Source organism: Parasteatoda tepidariorum, chromosome 3 (genome assembly GCF_043381705.1).
Source record: "Parasteatoda tepidariorum isolate YZ-2023 chromosome 3, CAS_Ptep_4.0, whole genome shotgun sequence".
Classification (NCBI taxonomy): domain Eukaryota; kingdom Metazoa; phylum Arthropoda; class Arachnida; order Araneae; family Theridiidae; genus Parasteatoda; species Parasteatoda tepidariorum.
Genome location: NC_092206.1, coordinates 101,349,788 through 101,371,485, shown reverse-complemented (window position 1 = coordinate 101,371,485; position 21,698 = coordinate 101,349,788). Strand labels below are relative to the sequence as shown.

The window sequence follows — 21,698 nt, the reverse complement described above, 5'->3', positions numbered from 1 at the left end:
TTTTTTTTTTCTAAAATTTATTTAGCACTTTGTTTTAAACATACAAATAATTTTTAACGTTTCATTTAGAAATTGAACATTACGATCGAACTTAATAATTATGTAATTATTTATGCATAATAGTACAAGAAAATATTAATTTGTAAGAAACGCTTTAAAAAAGTTTTTAACCCTTTGTTTTACTCGTATTATGAATTTCTAAACAAGCATTTCAATAAATATTTTAAGTAAGATTTGTACATTGTAGTCAATTTATTTAATATCTTTCTTAAGCAAAACATATCTATCTTCAAATTTATAAATTGATTAAAATCAATCTGAGTGTGAAGTTTTGACAGAAATCTGACCTTCTGTGCCTTACAAGTAAATGAAATTCAAAAATACTATATCGCGATGCAGAACTGACGATGCATCACGATATATAATTTCTAACATCGCCCAGTCCTACACACGAGAGTTGTTTTTAAAGACATCCCAGCTAATTTTGTAGAGGAAAAATTACTAGAGCACCTGGCAAGAGAATACCCGGTTGCAGAAGTCAAACAAATGACGAGAAGATATAGAGGGGAAATTGACCCTATTCCTTGTACCATTAAGCAGAGAAAGAAATCTATGATGCAACACACATAGATGGCTCACAAATCAAAATTGAAGCCTACAGAACCCAACCTGGGCAATGTCACCGGTGCCAGGGCTCTCTACCTTTCAGCTGCGATGTGTACACTCCAGCCGAGATGCGTTAAATGTGGAAAAGACCACCAAAACTCAAGATAAAAACCCTCGGTGCTGCAATTGCGGATCCGAACAATAACTGAGGATGTCCGAAGCTCCCATTAGGCCCCCCGAGACAAACCCCAGGAAAGGGTCTGTGAAAGCAAAAGTTACGCAGTTGCTATTCAAAAAAAAACAAGCAAACAAGGATATGCAGAAGACAGTAGACGACGACAAAGATGTTTTTCATAAACTTAATGACATAGAGAGCGTCTTAAATGGCCTGAACGCAATCCCGCTGCTCAGAAGAGCAGTAGAAAGAATAGAATTAGAGGAACTGAAAAAGAAAAATAATGATGAGTAATGAACTAAATATTATGTTGTGGAATGCTGATGGTATAAACAATAAATTTATTGAGTTGAGCAACTTCATTATTGAACTTAAAATAGACATTGCACTAGTTACAGAAACCCACACTAATGCTTCAAATAGATTTACTCTAGCTAATTATAAAACTGACAGAACTGTTTGCAGAGGTGGTGGTACAGCAATATTTGCAAAAAGAGACAATTTTATATAGCAGCAGCACTAGTAAAAATTACAAGGATACCTCCATGCTTCTTTATAATAATGATAAAATTGCTTATAAACTCACTCCCATATATAACAAACCAGGAAACCCCATAAACAAAGATATTATAGACTCACTATTTCCTCCCAATAATAAATGAATTATCGGAGGTGACTTTTAATGCTAAAAATGCATCCTGGGGATGTCGAACAGATAATAAGAATGGCAAAGTGGTCTACAATATTGTTGCAGAGAAATGCCTAACTGTTATAGCGCCCACTGATCTAACGTACTTCCCGTACACTCTTAGCAAAAGACCTGACCTACTGGACTTTTTTATTACAAATATAAACACACCACTTGGCTGCCACACAATCACCGAGTTATCAAGTGATCACGTACCAGTACTAGCCACACTCGGTGAAGTAATACCAGACATCCCAGTTCTAATCAAGAAAACAAACTGGAATCCATTCTCCAATATTCTCGTACAAGACGATAATAATTATATAATACAAGACATTAATGATATTGAGTCCTCTATAAATTCATTTACAAATAATATCCAAACGGCTCACTTGGAAACAAAAATATCTGTTAATAAAAATAATTACATGGCCTTGTCACAGCATTTAAGAGAAGAAATTAGACCCAAAAATTATATAAGAAAAGGGTGGCAGAGAAACGGCGATGCAAAAGACAAACAGGAGTTAAATAAAATCACAAAAAGCAATAAAAGAAAATGCCAAGAATATAGAGACAATAATTGGAATGACAAAGTGGCAGAGCTCTGCACTGAAAATCAGCCAGTATGGAAAATGGTCAGAGCGCTCAAATCATCAAAACCAAAAGCATTAACCAGCCCATTATTGAAAATAACCGTAACATCTATAACGATAAATTAAGAATTTTCGCTAAAACTATAGAGAACCAGTTCAAGCTAAACTTACAACCGAGTGTTGATAAAGAAGAAAATATTAACAATATCTATGATGATTACTTTAAAAATAACAACACTGGCACCATTGATACAACAGACCAGGCCGATATCATTAACAAGCTAAATAACGAAAAGGCAACAAAATAATAATATGATGAAGCACCTCCCGATTAACCAGGTTAATAATCTATGTAATATTTACAGCGCCTGTCTAAAATGTAATGTCTTCCCGAAAAACTGCCACAATAACTTTAATCCCTAAACCAGGAAAGGACAGCAGAATAGCGACAAATTTTAGACCAATAAGTCTTCTCCCGACTTTCGGGAACATTTTTGAAAGAATTCTACTACAGAGGCTGCTGCCCTACATAAACTTTCTACCAAATCAACAGTTTGGATTCAGGAAAGATGTATCAACTACTAAATAACTGATAAGACTTCATCAGCGATGGTTTTTATAAAAATAAGACTACAGCTCTCCTTATGCTAGACGTGGCCAAACATTTCACCGCGTCTGGCATAAGGCGCTAATCTTCAAACTAATTAGGCAAAATATACCTAGTCTTTATCAACATCATAGACTCGTATCCAAGATACCAAATCGACGTTGTGTCATTCCTGCTGGCTCGACTCACCCATAATTAGCAGCATTTTCTACAGCGTAATGGATGGTCTTTTTTTCCTCATCTACAATAATTGTCTTCCGAGCACCTCCTGAATTTTCTACATGAGGTATTTTTCATTCACATACCTCGTTGCAAGTGATGGCATCCCCCCTTTTTTGTCGACAAATTAAACCAATAAGTCTTCTCCCGAACCAGCATGATTCTCGCCGCAACTGGTGTAAGATTAGCAGAAATGGATTTACACAAGCATCTCCATCTTAATACTGTGATATCAATCGCCAAGTTTTGTTTCTTTGATTCTCTCCTCGATGCAGTGTTAATGACCCCCCTTTTCTAAATGATGGTGTGCTTTATAAGTGTGTTATTTTCTGTAACAAAAAAACAATAGTGTTCATCAAAAATCCTACATAAATAAAACATTTGTCAGTAGTCTCCAAATGGTGTTTTGATTCGACTACCTTAAACTTTTTTTTTGGTTTGTGCTTTATGGATAAAAATTTTAGGGTCTGCTGTAACTTCATCATCCTTGTTCTTCAAAAGGTATGTCTCCTTGATCACCCTAATTATCGTTAAATTTTGAATGTATTTTTAGTACAAGGGTTTTATTGCGGCACTTTATGTCCGCCACTATGATAAATCATGGGCCATAGTTAAATGTTTTCTTTTGTCATTTTTTTTTCATTATTTAAAAAATTTAGCCTTTTTTTTGTTTTGGTAAATTATCTAAATTTTTTTTTACACAACCTTTAACGGGGCACGATTAGTGTGCATCACAATAGTAGACTTTAAATTAATCCTAAACAAATAACTCATCCAAGGCAATAGAAATCACAACCCAATTATTAATTTCCTGCTTGCCGACTGGATATTATCACGTAGATATAACAGATAAGCCCCCCCCCCCTTTTTTTTCTTACTATGGATACACCTGGGAAGAGGAAAGGTAAAATGGTGATTCTCAGCCAGGGCAAGCCCTGCTTGATACTGTTTCAGTAATATTCAAAACAAGTCAGATGAATGACTGGAGCTCCTCTCAATATCAGCAATAAAGCCACGAGAAGTGAGTTTATTACAGTAAAGCTTTTTCGGCAGCGCCATGAATTCCAATTCTGCTGATTTCAATAATATCTTCGATAAGGAACTAATCCCGGATGCAAGAAACCACAACCCAATCATTGACTTCCTTCTCTCTGAAGGTATTCTAACAAATAAATTTAGTAAGACAAATAGATAGCCCTCCCCCCCCTTTATTCTTATATATGGATGCCCACGTGGCGAGGAAAAGAGCAAAGGTGATTCTTGCCTTGGGAGTATACCACCCCATGACTTATACCTAATTGTGCCCCACAAGACAGATCAACATCATAGTTAATTTTATATCATAAATTATATTAATATCTTCATATATTTTCAACAGCCTCACATATTATATTTTTATCTTAACCTTCAGATCTGACTGTAACCAGCCAACACTATCTGTTTCACTCGCCTATGCCAAGAAATCCCAGCCACCTATTTGGTCAACATACATGAAGGAGTGAGATGCCCGCTTCGTGGGCAGGTACTCTAGTCCACCACCTATCAAGNGAATTTCAGATTTTTCTGGCAAAGAGACGGAATGTTATCAATTATTATTAATCATTACAACTTATAAAAATCAAATAATAAAAAGAACAAATTATGTACAGCTGCAATAAACAAGCACCGCAGTTCACTAGAGGGCGTGGATATAGAGTACAAACTAGTTACTAGACCAGTGATGTCAACGTCCACCGTGACGTCCGTTTGGTCGAGTGATTGATCTTTATGCCTTTATATCTATGCTTATACCTAATTGTGCCTCACAAGACAGATCAACATCATAGTTAATTTTATTTCAAATTATATTAATATCTTCATATATTTTCAACAGCCTTACATATTATATTTTTATCTTAACCTTCAGATCTGACTGTAACCAGCCAACACTATCTGTTTCACTCGCCTATGCCAAGAAATCCCACTCACCTATTTGGTCAACATAGATGAAGGTGTGAGATGCCCGCTTCGTGGGCAGGTACTCTAGTCCACCACCTATCAAGTCTAGTCTAGCCCCGCACCCATTCCGAACTTAGACACGGACGATTAGTTATTACCATCAAAAACAAGAGGAAGAAGATATTCAACTAGAGACCTAACGAAATTAAATCAATCATTTGATTATTTTTTCTAATTTCTTTATTTTTATTTTATGTCTTTTTAACAAACAAAACGAAAATAACAGCTAACCTTGTATATTTTTTTATTTACACCTATTACTGAACCTGAAACTATTCGTATCCCTATTTTTCACTTATTTTTTGTTCTAGCACTATAATTTCTTTTTAAAAATAATCTTGATTTAACTTTGACCAGCAAGATAATAGGTTATGGTGGAGGAAGAATCTTGAGCAGATTTAGATTCAGCAAAGTACAAATTTAATTATACAAGTAGATAAAGTTCAATCAATCCCATTTGTCAAGACCTTAAAGAATGAGATTTAGTGAAGCTGACAAAAAGATGATAAATTTAAGTCTTGACATCAATACCATATCAGATGTTTTAATTAAGATACAATATTTTTTTATTTCGACAAAAAAAATTCATAATGAAATTTTTTTTTATTTTATTTAATTGATAGAACTATTAGTCTTGATTTTCTCAAGACTGATTTCAGTCCCTGGGACTGAAGAGTGGCACCCATGTAATACGTTGTAACAAAAAATGTGTTAACTTGCTTTTAATTTTATTACTCTAAGTCTTGTGCGAAAAAAAAAGAAAGAAAAAATTAGTAATCTTTGATATTTTAACTAATTATACACATTTCCTGTAACCTAAAATTTGATCTAACATATTAAATAAAAGTATTTATATTTCAATAACCATGCAATTACACAAACTTCATCAATTATTTACTACACTTGTGTGTCAAAGAAAAAACCTTTGACATTTTTAAAAATTGTCAATTGAATTATGTAAAACGAATGGAGTTTTCAAGCGCTCCGGACTGACAATACGCCAAAATATTTTGGGGTAGAATTATTAATTGAGAGAACGTTGAATAGAACAATGTGAACTGTTAATTTGCATAAGTCGCAGCAAAAATGAACATGGTAAAGGAAGAATCTCAATTGAAAGAAAGGAAAAATTAAGCACTTTTTAAAAACACCAAACGAAAAATGTACTTTTAAGGGCTTTTAAAAAACGCTACGCATCCTCTTATTCCAAGTTGCTAAACTTCATATTTTTTGTTTTCTATACTATGAATTTGATAAATTTTTTTATCTTTAATTATCAAATGTTGATTTTTAATTTAAAATGAACTCCTAATTTTTATTTTAAAGAAATGAATTTAATCTATATGCCAAATATTATTTACTCTAGCCATCTCTCATTTCACAACTATCACATTCATATTCAGAAATTTGGAGATTTTCAAATTTAAAAATTTAGTTTGGTAACAAAATATTGAAGTTCACCCCAATGGCACTATGCAAAATTTTTACACGAAATAAAATTGAAAACTAGATTGTGTGTCTAAAAGTTCTCTACTATAGTAACACAAGTCAATTGCCCATAAACATTCCTAAAAGAATCCATCTGTATTAAATTGGTAAACAATAAAGTACTTCAAATGCATTATGGCTACTATCCAAGGTTACAGTTTCATTTACCATACCCAAGCCTGCATTTTTCTATTTTACATGGCTTAAAAAGACCCCCAACGGCTCTTAAGCTTGCTTAATATAATAAAATCTGAACCAAATGATTGTTCGTTCATTCAGTCAATTTATTAATTATAAAAAACGTTTACAAAACATAAGAAAAAATCCAAGAAAAATCTTAGGGTTACAACTGTCCAGAGTTTGTTACTGTGATTTTCTTGGAGGTCTTGCCAGACTGACTTCCATAACTCTCTACTTTCTTGATGACATCCATACCATCAATGACCTGACCGAATACTACGTGCTTTCCATCCAACCTGCAAAAAACATTTCCGTTTGTAGAGACAGTTTAAGTTACTAAAAAATTAAATAATCACTTTTCTGATCATTTAATTCATTTTTCCCTCTTTTCATTGAGGCTTTAACAGTATAATTATGATGCATAAGTAATACAATTTGTATACACAATACATTTATAAAAATATGAGCTTAGAAAATGTATCAAAATTGTTTTTGGCAAATTTTGCATTTTATAAATAAACTAATCTTGTAACTTATAAAATTTAAAAAATAAAATTTCATATATATTTTAGTTCAAAAGAAGTTCTTTTGGAAAAGCTCGATTTTACTTCATGTTCCACGATTTATTGAAATCTACAATTTTTATTAATTTACAATGCAACTATTAAGGCATCTTCTGAATATAATACTTAGAAAAAATCTTTCTGCAAAAATTATAACGCAGCCGTGAATTTGATACAGGATTGTTAATTCTGTTAAGATTTTATTAAAACATTAACAAAAATCAGAAAGAAAAACAAGTGTATCACAATCTTAATCCTCTATGCTGTGCAATTCTATTACAGACCAGTTAAACATTAATTAACAAGCAGGCACAGAAGCCGACGCAGTAAAAATGATTTATGTTCCACCAAGTTCTGCCCCATCCACACACACACACACCATTCAAGACAAATTAATTGAAAAATAGGTGCAGCTGCAATACCAGGGCTGCCACTTAAATCTGGAGGGAAAAAATTCATGTGCTCTTGCATGAAATATATTGGCTGGCTATATTTATTAGTTTTAATTGCTGGAAAAACAGCTGAATATACTTAAATAATGCTGTAGTAAATGAAATAGTTAAGCAAAGCAGAAATATGGTTAAATATCCCACAGATCTTTGCCTCAAGTGGTCACCATTTTCTTAAAAGACAAAAATAAGAAACAAAATTCCCTGTATTTTCTAGGCTTTCCCTATGGAGTGGTAACCCTGAATACTTGACCTTGAATCATTATTCAGCATTCCTTGGTCGCCATTATGCTCAAAGGGGGATAGCAGAAATGACAGATGAGTAAATAAAATGACATAAAAAAATAAGAAAAATTGGAAATAAAAAGAGGCATGCTGAAGTAAGAAAAGATAGAAAATAGGAGTAGAAAAGTGTTACATATCAACCACTGAGATTTCCTCTAACATTCAAACTCTGACAAGGCAAACTAGTACTTGTTAACTTACTTGTACTTTTTGGAGATTGCCTCACTATAATACTCCCTCCAGAACAGAAATCGATGCTGCAGGGGACATATCCCACACACACACAGGACCTCCTTAGGACATATGACTGACACGATAGAAAGAGATATCCGCATGGGTGCAAGTTGGAAAGAAGGTCAAGACTGAAATTCTTTTGACTGAAATACCTAACATACACAATACCCCCTCGACATATGCAAACTATCTAAGAAAGCTTTACCATAATACATCAAGTTTAAATACTGTACAAAAAATATTTATTCATCTGTCTTTTGATAAAATAACAGGACATAAGAAAATAGACCAATAACGTAGACTTAAAAAGTATTTTTAAGGGCAGAAAAAAAATTCCGTATTGTTTCCATCCGCGGACATTTTCGAAAAACGGAAATCCGTCCTGGGGACGGAAGACTTGCACCCATGGATATCCCAAACATAAATGTCATTGTTGACCAAGTCAGTTATAAATGTCTGTCACACTGTATTGAATGTTACATACTAGGGTGCTATTTGACACAGAACAAAGACAGCAATAAACTTAACATATAACAGTCTTTAATCTTTTTCAGCCCCTCATAATAGAAAGTCAGAAGACATTAGCTAAATTACTCCAAAAAATCCTTTACAAATTCCTATAAAAAATCCTTTATAAATGAGGCTCGCTTCCTTATGCATTAGTGACACTTGCTTAAATAATGAAGCAAGCAATAATCTGCACAAAAATTCTATTTCAAAAGCAATTTTAAGGAATTTTCTAAAATGTACAAAAACCAGGAGAATTTTTATTAAGCCAGTAGACCAGGAGAACTAGCAAAATTCAGTAGAGTTGGCAGCTATGTATCTGGGTTGGCTGGTTTAAACCAAAATTTTTTTTAAAAGTCCATTTTTAAAAATTAAATTCTTAAAGATGTATAGTTTTAGTTAAGATTTAAAAAGTTTTTTCAGTTGGTTCCAGTAATTTAGTTTTTTTTTTTAACTTTTAAGCTTAAAGAGTCTGCTTCTCTTAAAATAAATATAAAACTTTAGAAATGAACTATTCTGCAAAAATACAAATAAATTGATGCGACTGCTTTTTAATAATACTAAACATAAATACATGATCACTAAATTCACTTTCCGAATACTTTTAAAATGAGTTAAATTTAATTAACTTGTAAAAAAGATGAAACTTTATTTTGTTAAAATCAAAAGCATAAATGAAGTTATGATATTAGTTCACATTTTTAATGTTTCTATCAACATAAACAAGTTTGCACTGTATTTTTATTTTCTTGTAATATTTTCAAAATTCCTTTACAACATGTACTTGTACCCCCCACCATCTCACAACAAAAACCAGGGTTTCTTTAAAAAACACAGGCATAAATTTTGTTTTTGTAATAAACATAGCCGAAATCTGCCCCAAAATCTATAGTTATAAAACTTTTAAACAATAATTTAAACTCTCTTAATGTTAGTGATTGTGAGCCCCTTGAGTAAAATCATTAATGACGCATTTCAAAAAATTATTGTCTTTATGAATTTATATCCTTGATATTTTCACAACATGAAATTCTAAATAATTTATATACAGCATAATTTAAATGAATAATTATGTATAAGTTGACTTTTATCTCTTATCACATTTATTATTCTACCAGAAAAAAAAATATTTACAAATGAAAGAGATGCCAAGTATAAATTCTAGTTCTAATATTTTTAAATAAAATATACAAGGATTTTTAAAAATAAATGTGATTGATGATTTTTTTGAAATTTCCGAGTAGCAGTTAGCAGAAAATCCGGATTTTTTACGGAGCACAATCATCTCTGTAAGACTAAATTAACAGGATGACTTAACATTAGTTTTTATTGGCTGTCTTCTAGTTCATACACTGTAATGGTAATGTATTTAGAGATCTCTTTAAAATGCTAATATTTTAATAATCATTTGACCTTCTACATGCACATTTGAAACATCACTATCAGATTTAGTTTGGAAATTAGAGGAATTCCAATACAAGGGAAAAGATAACTCGTAGTAATATTAAACTTACCAAGTCGTCTTGGCTGTGCAGATGAAGAATTGTGATCCATTGGTATTTTTACCAGCATTAGCCATGGATAAAATACCTAAAAACAAATGAATCCATCAGGAAAATTTTAAAAAATAGCGTGCAAGTACTACCAGTCTATTCATTTCAAAACTTAAGAGTAAAATCTGGTACTAAAAGAGAATGTGCAATTAAAAAAAAAAAAAAAAAAAAATATACATTTGAGAATAGAAGTATTAGGATTCTTCTCAACTCCTTAAATTTTTTACATGAACACCTTAAAAAATGCACATTTAAATATTTATTTTCTAATAATTTAGAACAAATTATAGAAAAACCTAAGCGGTTTATCAAAAAAAATAAATTTAGTNTAAATCAACAGCAAAAGAGGATGCTGAATTTAAAGAAGCTGAAGTAGCCTTCTTTGCTTTAATTAAATAATCTTTTTCAAACACTTGTTCGTGACAGATTTTAGAAAATTTGGTTTTTAATAAGCAGGCTTTCTAAAGTTTTATTAGACATAATTGTTCGCGATTCAGTACGGTTTTTTCTAACCAAACTAAAAATTCTCTCACATTCTGAATTTGAATGTGGTATGAGAAGAATTGACAATACAATGTTTCCCAATTTTTCATACTTAAACATGCCATCCGCACCTTCATTTGACTTATCATTGACCACTGCACATCAATTGATCTATCTGGAACAGTTATTTCACTCAAATCTTCCAACTGAAGTTGGCAAAACTGTTTCTGCAGTTCATCCATTGCTGTAAGCTTGGTTTCATTACTTTTTGTTTTTAAAAGGAAGGGAAACAAATTTACAAAATATCTCACGCTTTCAAAACTGGAGTTTTCAATTTTATTTAAGTCAGCAACTTCAGCATGTTTGAGTACTTGATCATTTAAAGGGAATTTCTTAATATATTCACAGGCAGTTATGAAATATTTGATAATAGCTGATTAAAACAATGATTTTTCTTCTTCCGAAGAACTTGAAATCAAGTCCATTGCTGCGTTGCCTATAACTAAATCTTGCTGATCTTTATGGTTGAAAGAAGAATGAAAATTGACACATGTTAACTCTTTTCCTTTAACCTCAGAAGGTTTAACAAACTTCGAAAAAAGTTCTTTTAACAGATCCAAAAGAAGAGCTCTTAATCGATGAATTTGCGGGGAAGATGACTGTAAAATCACATTTACCTTTTCAAATGTAGGGATAACATTTAAAAGAAATAAACTGAAGCACTTATTTAAATCTGAAGATAAAAACATAAAAAATTTCTCTTCTTTGGAGCAAGTTGAAGAATCTTTTTTAGCTTTATGTCTTTTAACCATATTCACACTTTCTTGTTGTGACTTTTCCTTTTTTTATCATTAGTTGGGTCCTGCTTATGTGTCATAGGCTGTTTTATTATAGCACAAGTCTTAGTTTCCACTTTAGGCTTATCCTTCAATTTTTCTACTCCTGTGTTGCTTTCTGTATCAACTACTTTTGGTATTTTGAAAAATGACAAAGTAGATGATACAGACACACTGGAAGTAGAAACTTCAGCTCTAAAATAACTTGTAAGTGGATCCCACTGATTAACCAAGCGAGTAAGACTTCTCCCTAACAATAACCAGCGAGTTGACACATGTTTAAGCACTTTTTGTGCTTCTTTACCATACATTTCCTGAAATTTCTTAAGAGAGTCCTTACGATTAACGCTCCTTTGTGGTAAAAAATATCTACCAAAACTTCATCTATCCTAACGGGAAAAGTTGCAGCAGCTTTTTCAGAGGCAAGATGTATTAAATGGCAGCAGCATCCAATTGATATTATGTGCTCATTTTCTTTTTCCAAAAATGAAATCACACCATTTTTCTTTCCCTGCATAACAGAAGCATTATCTGCACTGAATGCTATACAATTTCTAAAAGGAATGTCACATTTAGCAAACACATTTAAAAGAAGGGAGCTTATATTTTCACCTGTGGAGTTTTCTTCCAAATTTGGGATTGCCAATAAAGTACTTTCAATGCGTTGAAGATCCACGTTAAAATAACTCACCACAACTGGGTACAACTTATAATCAGCTTCGTGACTACCATCACATGCTGCAGTAAATGCTTGTTCTTGCAAATATTTAATAATTTCTGAAGTTCGATCCATAGCCATTTCATGGACAAGGGATGCAGTTTTGGTTTTAGCACATCCGTAACGTTTCGCAATTTCACTTTTCGGAAACATCTTTCGAAAAAGCGGACCCACATGGCTGGCGGCATTTAGCGGAACATTATGCTCAACTAAAAAAGAGGTAAACAATAACTCAGCACGCATTACTTCATCTTGGACATTATCAGGTGGCTTAAAAAATTTGCTTAGTCTTTGGTTATTTTCAGCGTTTTCAATGTTCTTGGCATGATTCGGTCCGGTCACGTGGCGATGTATATCATTTCTACCTCCGTGCGATATTAGAAAGTCAGAAAAACAAATCGTACAATAAGCATACTTTTCTCCTTTGTTTGATTTTTTTATGCATGGAAACTCTGCAGTATAAGAATTCTTATACGATTGAAAATAAGTTTTCTTCGGTTTCATTTTTAACGCACACCACGTGATTACAAGCTAAGTAGTAGTCGACAGTTCAGTACCGTTTTCGTTCGCTACAGAGGGAGGGAGAACGACGTTTGGATCGGCTAGTTCAGTGACGTAGTAGAAACGGGGAGTGGCAATAATGACAGGAACAGCGAATTCACTAGAGGAGACTGGAAGCAGTTAGGACGGAGAAAAGGAGAATAACCAATCAACTGGTTTACACGTGAACGTGCCGTTATTATGGTTACGAGGATAAGCCACTTATAAGGGGTGTGTGGTTACCGTGTTGCTTTGGAATAGATCGGAAAACTGTCATTTTTTCTGTTTTCCCCCTTTACAAATGGTTTTACTCTAGCTCCGTAGCAGCTGATAATCGCGGAATTTTACCGATGCGCTAATCATGCAACGCTAAAAACGGGGGACCCGTATAAATTTCAGGTTAATCCGTAGACCCGTAAAATTAGACGTAAATCCATACATTTTACGGATAATCCGTAAAAGTTGGCAAGTATGATAATGTATTTAGAGATCTCTTTAAAATGCTATTCTTTTAATAATCATTTGACCTTCTACATGCACATTTGAAACATCGCTATCAGGTTTAGTTTGGAAATTAGAGGAATTCCAATAGAAGGGAAAAGATAACTCGTAGTAATATTAAACTTACCAAGTCGTTTTGGCTGTGCAGATGAAGAATTGTGATCCATTGGTATTTTTACCAGCATTAGCCATGGATAAAATACCTAAAAACAAATGAATCCATCAGGAAAATTTAAAAAAATAGCGTGCAAGTACTACCAGTCTATTCATTTCAAAACTTAAGTGTAAAATCTGGTACTAAAAGAGAATGAGTAAAAAAAAAAAAAAAAAAAAAAAAAAAAAAAAAAAAAAAAAAAAAAAAAAAGATACATTTGAGAATAGAAGTATTAGGATTATTCTCAACTCCTTAAATTTTTTTCAAGTTTCTTTTCTCAAGGAAGTAGAATTTTTTACATGAACACCTTAAAAAATGCACATTTAAATATTTATTTTCTAATAATTTAGAACAAATTATAGAAAAACCTAAGCGGTTTATCAAAAAAAATAAATTTAGTTTACTTTTTCGAGAGGAAAAAAAAAAAAAAAAACACTTGTGCAGAGATTATAAATAAAGACAGGTTAAGAGAAACTAAATTTTTTCTCTTTTTTAGATAATGTGTGAGAATTACTTTTTGAAACATACATATAAAATAGCATAGGACTTTAAAAATTGTTGTGGCTTAAATTATTACAGTGTTTTCACTACAGCCGAGAACTTCGCATATTTTTTTCTTTCCTCGCATTAAAAAATTATTACCACGAGAAATTCACGCATTCTATAAATAAATTTCAAAACTCGCGAATTTCTCTCGCATTTTGGAAAAAGCTTCAAATTATGCCGTTAAGAATAAAATCCGTTCAACTTTTCTTCCAGGATCTTTCATTATTTTAAACATCTGCCCCGTTATCTAGCTTCATTATTTACCAGTATTGTTCAGAACCTTTTCCAACAACAAAACACAACCACAGAACCCCTTTCAGAACACATTTCTCTGCAATCACGTGTTTACCGTGGGTAAGGTTTCTTCATGTAAGACGTTCAAATATTTTTTTATATGCATTTTTTTATGTAAGATGCGACAAATACCTTGTCAAGGCAAAGTCTTCTATGATGATGCACCAAAAATATTCAATGCTTTAAAAAATAGAAGATGTTAAAATGTATTATAATTAAAGAAATGATTTTTTCCAGAGTTTGTGTTTTTTTAGTTTTTAGAAATCTCGCTTAACTTTTTGAATGCACCCACTTTTTATCCATGATGAAAACACTGCATATCGATAATTTTTTCATATTCTATGCATAAAGATAAGTTATCCTAAAAAAATATTTAAAACCTAAAATAAAGATTACATTAACCCATACCTAAATGAAATTCAATTATATTTAATCAATTAACAAACTTTAAGATCAGAAAGGAAAAAAAAACTGAATAAAAAAGCTATGTTTAATTCTTTTACAAATGAATCAATAAGATGGATAAATAGAACATAAATTGCAATGGTAAATCTGCAAAATTAGTAAAAAAATTTTAATAAATACAAAAAATTAATTTTAGTTATATATTTAATTAAAAATGAGAAATTCAAATAAAAAACAAGCAAATTGAATGAAACTAAATTATAAAATTACCAAAATTTACAACAAACGTAATGATTAAAAATATGTATTTTAAACCCAAGTAAAGTAAGAAAACTACAAAATATTGTAGCTAAATCCATCCAGAAAGTTAGAGATTTATTAAGAACCTTCAAACCTACAGGGAACAAGGTAACTGGCGTTTTGGCTTAAAACACCTGATCTTTTATAGTACTAAATAACAGAAACGGAAATGACAAATTACAGCATTCTAGAAGGTACAGAAAGAAAACCTTCTATTTCATTAATAGATCTTTATATTTTCTTAGAGCTCTGATGATCGAATTCAGTATCCTTATCTCTCAGACGCTGACTAACCTCTTGGCTATGCTGGCTTAAATAATAACACTTAAATTACCATACGGTAACAATAGTTAGAAGCACTAACATAAACACAAAAACTGTGGATAAGATATAATGAAAATCTGAAGAAAAAAGCATAATTCATGATTAAGAATTCATTGAGAAAGAAATTGCAAATGGGAGGAGGAACATGAATTGTGAAATCAAGTGTATTCCTTATTAAAATCATCTGCTTTTAGAACAAAGTAAAAAAGTTCTTAATATGTTTATGTGAAAAAGCACAAAGCTGGAGATCAGTATATTAGGGATAGTACTAATCCAAAAAGAAAAACTGGCAGACTTTTTTTCTGGTGAAGTAAACCAACTAGAGCTAATACTTTGTTAGTAAGTTATGTTATAATAGCAATATGTTTTTCGTTCGAGACACACACATACCTGCTCCAGTATGCTTAAGGATGAAATTCTCATCTTCAAACTTGTTGCCATAGATAGATTTGCCTCCAGTACCGTCGTGTCTGGTAAAGTCACCCCCTTGACACATGAAGCCTGGAATCACCCTGTGGAAGGTGCTGCTCTTGAAACCAAAACCCTTCTCACCAGTACACAGAGCTCGGAAGTTCTCTAAAAATAAGGAATCTAATATTAAAGAAATATTTTTGATGTCATTAATGCTTAATACTGCCAATTCTTATGTCCCCAAAATCCAGCAGATAACTCCTCAAATTCACTTCTGCAGGTACACTAAACTGCTTCAGATAGCAAAAGAAAGGCTAAGCTCTTCTATGGCAATATATTTGTACTTTTAAGCTTTATTTTACCTTGAAATTTCAATCATGAAACTAAACAAAATAACACATAGAAAATAAACTTACAGTTCAGGTATTTGTTCATTCCTAACAAAATTGAATCCAATTCGGCATATTTGATATTAAATCAATGCATATTTATGTTAATGCTAATAGCTTTTTTTATTTTGTTACTGGGGAGTGTTGTTACGATGCAGGTATCTCGAATATAAGATATGATGAAATTGCTTGAGTCTTGGAATATGAACAACTAAGCAATAGCTCACTATTCTGCATTTAGTTTCCTTCCCCAAATAAAGAGAATAGTTAAAAGAGTTTCACAAAACACTTCATATAGTTTTAACAAACTTAATAAAAAAAACAGCAAACAAATCTTACCAGCAGTCTTGGGTACAACATCTGCTCGCAACTACAAATAGAAACAAACAAGGTTACAAATTTTAGATAAAAAATAAAATTAGGTTTAACAGAAAAGAAAACTAATAATATTCATAGTTTTAATAAAGCCTAGAATTATTAATACATTATTATGTGATTTACACTGATAAATTATTAATGACACTTTCAGAGATAGTGTTCTTTTACCAGACCAAAAAACCCTTGAAGAAAGTAAAGTGGGCTTTTCATAATAGAATTTTATCAACAAATCAGCATTAATTATATGATAATTACATACTAACCGAGTACACTGAAATCGAAATCACAAATAAAGAACTGCACAATACTTGAGATGCCAATTCACAATTGAAATAAGCTAAATTTTCCTGATCTTATTACCTACAGTTACAGATACTTTTAAAATATTATACCGTACAACATTTTAACTGGACTCTTCACTCTCAGAGTTGCATAAAACAGTTTTTCCAGAAAAACCCAACCCGGGTGGGTTTTTCTTTGTTTTCTCATGTTTTATTGGGTTTTTTTAAAAGAGGGCAGGGATAAATACCTTATTTTAATATTAACAATTAATTCAAATAAATTGGTGCTAAAATCTAGAAAAGTTTCTGACATCACAATAAAAAATTCACTCACATATACACACATTTGAAACTTATTAACACAGGATTACTTTATTTATATTTTAAAAAAGGAGGATTTTTCGCATAGAAAGTAAATTAAAGGCACTGACTAATCACTCTCCAAACAGTTATTTCACCATAAGTTAATTTTTTTAGGCTAGACTACATATATTTCAATAGAATAGTTCTTTAATATAACAAAGGATAAAAAGAAATCAATTTTAGAAAAACACAGTAAAACCAATTTTAGGATGAACCTGCCCATGCTTTACTGCAGTGTTTCCCAAAGTGTGGTATGTGTACCCCCAGGGTACGGGAACAGTTTAGCGGGGTACGCGTTCTTATACAAAATATCTTGCAACAAACAAAATTTTCAAAAATTTTTATTTAAAAACAAAGCTAGCCATGATTACGTATTTTTCTATTGGCCATTTTTTGCAAAGTTAACAGATAATTAGTGGTGTCAACAGCCAGTTAGGATTTTTAACTTTAGTGCAATTTTTTATAATAAAAAATACATCCATCCTTTTATTAGTGGTACACAGCTTTACGAAAATTTTAGAGTTTGGGAAACACTGCATTACTGGGTAGGTGGGTTTTTCGCAACCCTTTTCACTTTTAACTCTTTTACACTGTATATACCATAGGACACAATAGCACTGTCAGATAAGTAGTGCAATGTACCACTGCAGAATACATTAATCATTTAAAAGCTTAATCGGAAAATTGATGCCTCATTTGAATATGTACATATAATTTTTCACTTGAGCATAAGGTAGTTGCGACCTTATCACTCAAGTTTTCTGTTTTACTTTACCTGTTTTAGAGCATAAAAACTATTAAATGTTAAAATGAAGAAATAAATACTTTTAATTCAAATGAAATAGAATTCTCAAACTGTTTAGCATTGCAAAATTTTTTAAAACTGTTATTGTGCCTTCCTTATATTAAGTACAGTGAAAGAGCTTTTAGAAAAAGATCTAGAATTTCAACAACGGTTACAACAGAAAAATTTTCAATAAGTATTTCACCAGTTAAATGGTGCTATAATATAAAAAAAAAGAAAAAACATTTGAACTATGTGTAATAAATAGGGCTTACAAGTAGTATATACTTAAAACATGAATTTTTCGACCCATTGAACTATGACTCTACTAATCTTCAATATTGTATCTTGCAGTAGCAGTAGTTTTGTTTTATGAATAAGTATTTTTGTCATACCTTAATACATAATTGTAAATACATATTTACAAAAAGGTAGTCAAAATTTCAAGGCACAGAACATAGAAGTAATGGAAATAAAAATCTTTTAATGTATGTATAATACGTATTTTACTCTAAGACTTAATATCTAAAGCTGATTTGTCAATCAAATGTAATGATGAAAAAAACTCACCTATTATCTTCTCAGGTTTGGGTAAAATCATAATGCTTTACATAAAACAACTTAATAACCTATAGAGGTTTAAATTACAATTTTGCTTAAAAAATCATTTAAATCAATGATTTTAAACAATTTAATATACAAGGTAAATTCCATAGTAACAGACAAGACTTCATATTTTTCACTATTTAAAGCTATTAAATATCAAGCTATCTTCATGAATTTTTCAGTGAAGCAACTTTAAACACATGTCACTTAAAAGATTCAAAATATTTGGCTTAGATGAAAAACATCTTAATGAACACAAAATAGCCAAAAAATACGAATACAAGAGTGCCTTGACAGTCTGGCTAACTGCTCTGAAATGGTACACAGTTAAAATTTAGTTAAATTTAACGCATTACAATCAAATAACTTTCGTAACGGACAGAAAATAAAATTTAAAAGTAGCTTTATATATTTACTAACACAATTACTTACTGTAACAAACACAACAGCTTCAGAGAGAAAGCTCAAAAATATTCATAAAAATATAATTCTTTTGATATAATGATTTTTCACGAAACAGACGTATACTTGTTTAATAAAAGCTTGTAAATCAATAGTAATAATTCCATAAAAAATTTAAAGAAAACTTTTACTCTATTTCTTATCCTTAAATGAGAAGCGAAAAATCACAAGCATCTTTTTTTCACTCCCAGGTGCAAGAAAAGCATCTTTTGAATATAATACTGAAGAAAAGAAAACTGGTGTTCTTTACTTCCCAAAGGAAAAATCTTTCTGCAAGAACTAACGTTCTGCGACAGGGACCACTACTACCAAGTGGCAGCAACATTGTCACAAAACTATGGATGCCAAGAAAATTGCAAGACAACGAATTAACAGTCTCAGGGGTCTGTCTAGGATTTTCTGAGAGGTACCTATTTTGTGAAAAATTATATTTAAAAATCAACACAAAAATATGGATTTATCGTTTCTTAAGGGATACAAAAATAAAATTTTAAGAACAAGTATTTTGTGAAACTACGGTTTTTCCTAAGGTTGAATTTGTGAAACTACCGTTTTAACTAAAATTGAATTTGGGAAGGTACCGCTAAACGGTAGTAAATTCAGCCTGGACAGACCCCTGAGTATAGTACCAGATTTCAGAAAGTTATAGCAATCTGACACAAAAGCATACCGTTCCCGTAGATTAAATCGTAAATAACAGGTATTAAATCAATTATTTGTGTGTTTAATTACAAAAAATATATTTACTAGCAAACAAAATTAACTAGCCTTGTATATCTTATCTGCACTAATCACAGAGTAATGTTATTGACATAAACCAACTTTTATCAAACCATTTTTTTATTTCTCATTTCTTCATTATTTTCCATCCTACATCTAAATTTATTTTTAAAAAAAAACATGGCTAGCATTTTAGAGTGCCGGGGAAAGTGTAAACTACATCAGAGCTTATATTAACAACAGTTCAAATTTTGATTACACTAACATTGAAAGGTAAACTAATCTTATTATTTCATTGTGGAGTGACATTATTTGATCCTTTAGCAATAAAGATATTTAAATAAAATTTGTTTAACAAAAATATTTGTCACATACTTATAATAAAAGTTCAATTTTAATCTTTTTCCCAATCGTTTTTTTAAGTCCACAGATTTATCCTTCAGACTTTAATGCAGTCTCCACTACCGACGAGTTTTTTACTGCTATGGGATCTCGTGACTTTTTTTCATGTGATGATTTACAAAACGCAAGAATATTTCCAACATAATAAAAAAAATATATTACATATTCAATTAAAAATCTCACATACTATTTTATTTAATCGGAATAGTCTCTTGTGAAAACAACGCTTTTGTTACTTTAAATTAGTAACATTTGTTATTAATAGTACCTTGCAGAAAGATAATAGCGCTAGAGGTTTGTTAGAGAAAGTCAGAAAAATTCTGCCACCGAGTATCACTAATTGTTGAATAAATTGGGAAATGTGAGGTCATTGTTTCTTTTGTTACGAAGAATTTAAAAAAAATTTATTAATAGATTGTTATTGACACTAACACGCGACAAAAAATTCCGCAAATATTGAAATAATATGCAGCTTTTTTTAATAACACTATACTTGGAAAATGACCGGAGTAATTCGTATATCTTACAGATTTAAGGTAATTAATCGTATATTTTACAGATTAAGGAGAGCATTGTTTGAAAATAAATAGGATAGATGAATTTGTTTGCACCGGCGAAATGGATAATTAATAAAATGTAACATAAATTATAAATTGTGAAAACGAAAAAGAGCTTTTTAACGAGAGCTTTTACTTATATACTTTAGTTAAAAGTCAATTTCGTATAAACTAGAGAATGTTTCTTAATATAAAGAAAGATTGTGCTAAGCCTAAACCGCATGTTTTTATACATTCTTCAAAAGCAAACTTAAAAATTCCTCTTTCCGTAGAAGAAAAACGGAATTCATTTCGTTTAATGACTAAAAATAGTATTTCTACAAATATTAAACTTTGTTAACACACAAGTGAAATGTGTCAGCCATTTTAACTTCACATTAGCTTGCTGCTGTTTGCTCAAGTAACAATTCAAATACACATTAATAACTACGACAAAATGAGATTTCATGAAAAAAGGTTTATATAAACAATTTTATGAAATGTTAAATCGAAAATCAAATAAATACCAGAACACCAACTTTAGTTATGTCGGCAGATGATCTTTGCCGGCAACATGATTATATTTAATTCATGAATTTAAAAATAAGTATTTTACCTCCATGACTACTCTTCCTAAAGGCTGGTTATCAGCAGCAAGGTCGAAAAATACTTGAGGTTTCGACATTTTTACTGAACAAAAAGCCCTAGAACTCGAATAACAAAATGGCAAATTTCTCACCAAACTCGGGTTGGGCGGAGGAAAAGCGGTACGAAGGAGAAGAGTACGCGCTACAGCTTTTCTTAAAAGCACGTGAACACTCGCCATGGTTGCAGAGTTAACTGCCAAATTGAAAAAACAAATTTTGTCCGAAAAATCAAGAGAGGCGGAAAGAACCAAGTTAACATGCATTAAAAATAGGAATAAATTTGCATGAATAAAATATTTTTCGAGGCACTAGACGTACGTTAAAAATTTTTGTACTTCCATTTTAATATATAAGAACAAAATGTTTAAGGACCGTTTTCACTGGAAAAAAATTTCCGGCCCCAGCGGTAAAATTTTTACAAACTATGAAAAACCCACCAATCAGGTTTCCTTATTTTCTCGATGGCGATCTGG

At 31.4% G+C, this 21,698-nt stretch overlaps 1 protein-coding gene across 1 annotated transcript; it reads right to left on the bottom strand.

The window, feature by feature from the left end:
- Positions 1–6,637: 6,637 nt before the first annotated feature.
- On the bottom strand, positions 6,638–21,458 carry LOC107446716 (peptidyl-prolyl cis-trans isomerase). The gene is made up of 5 exons (XM_016061434.3): positions 21,195–21,458; positions 16,386–16,416; positions 15,637–15,822; positions 13,351–13,426; positions 6,638–6,850 (listed from the first exon to the last, which is right to left on the bottom strand). Exons 1-5 carry the CDS (start codon positions 21,402–21,404, stop codon positions 6,718–6,720), a joined length of 636 nt encoding a protein of 211 aa, XP_015916920.2. The 5' UTR covers positions 21,405–21,458; the 3' UTR covers positions 6,638–6,717.
- Positions 21,459–21,698: the final 240 nt, after the last annotated feature.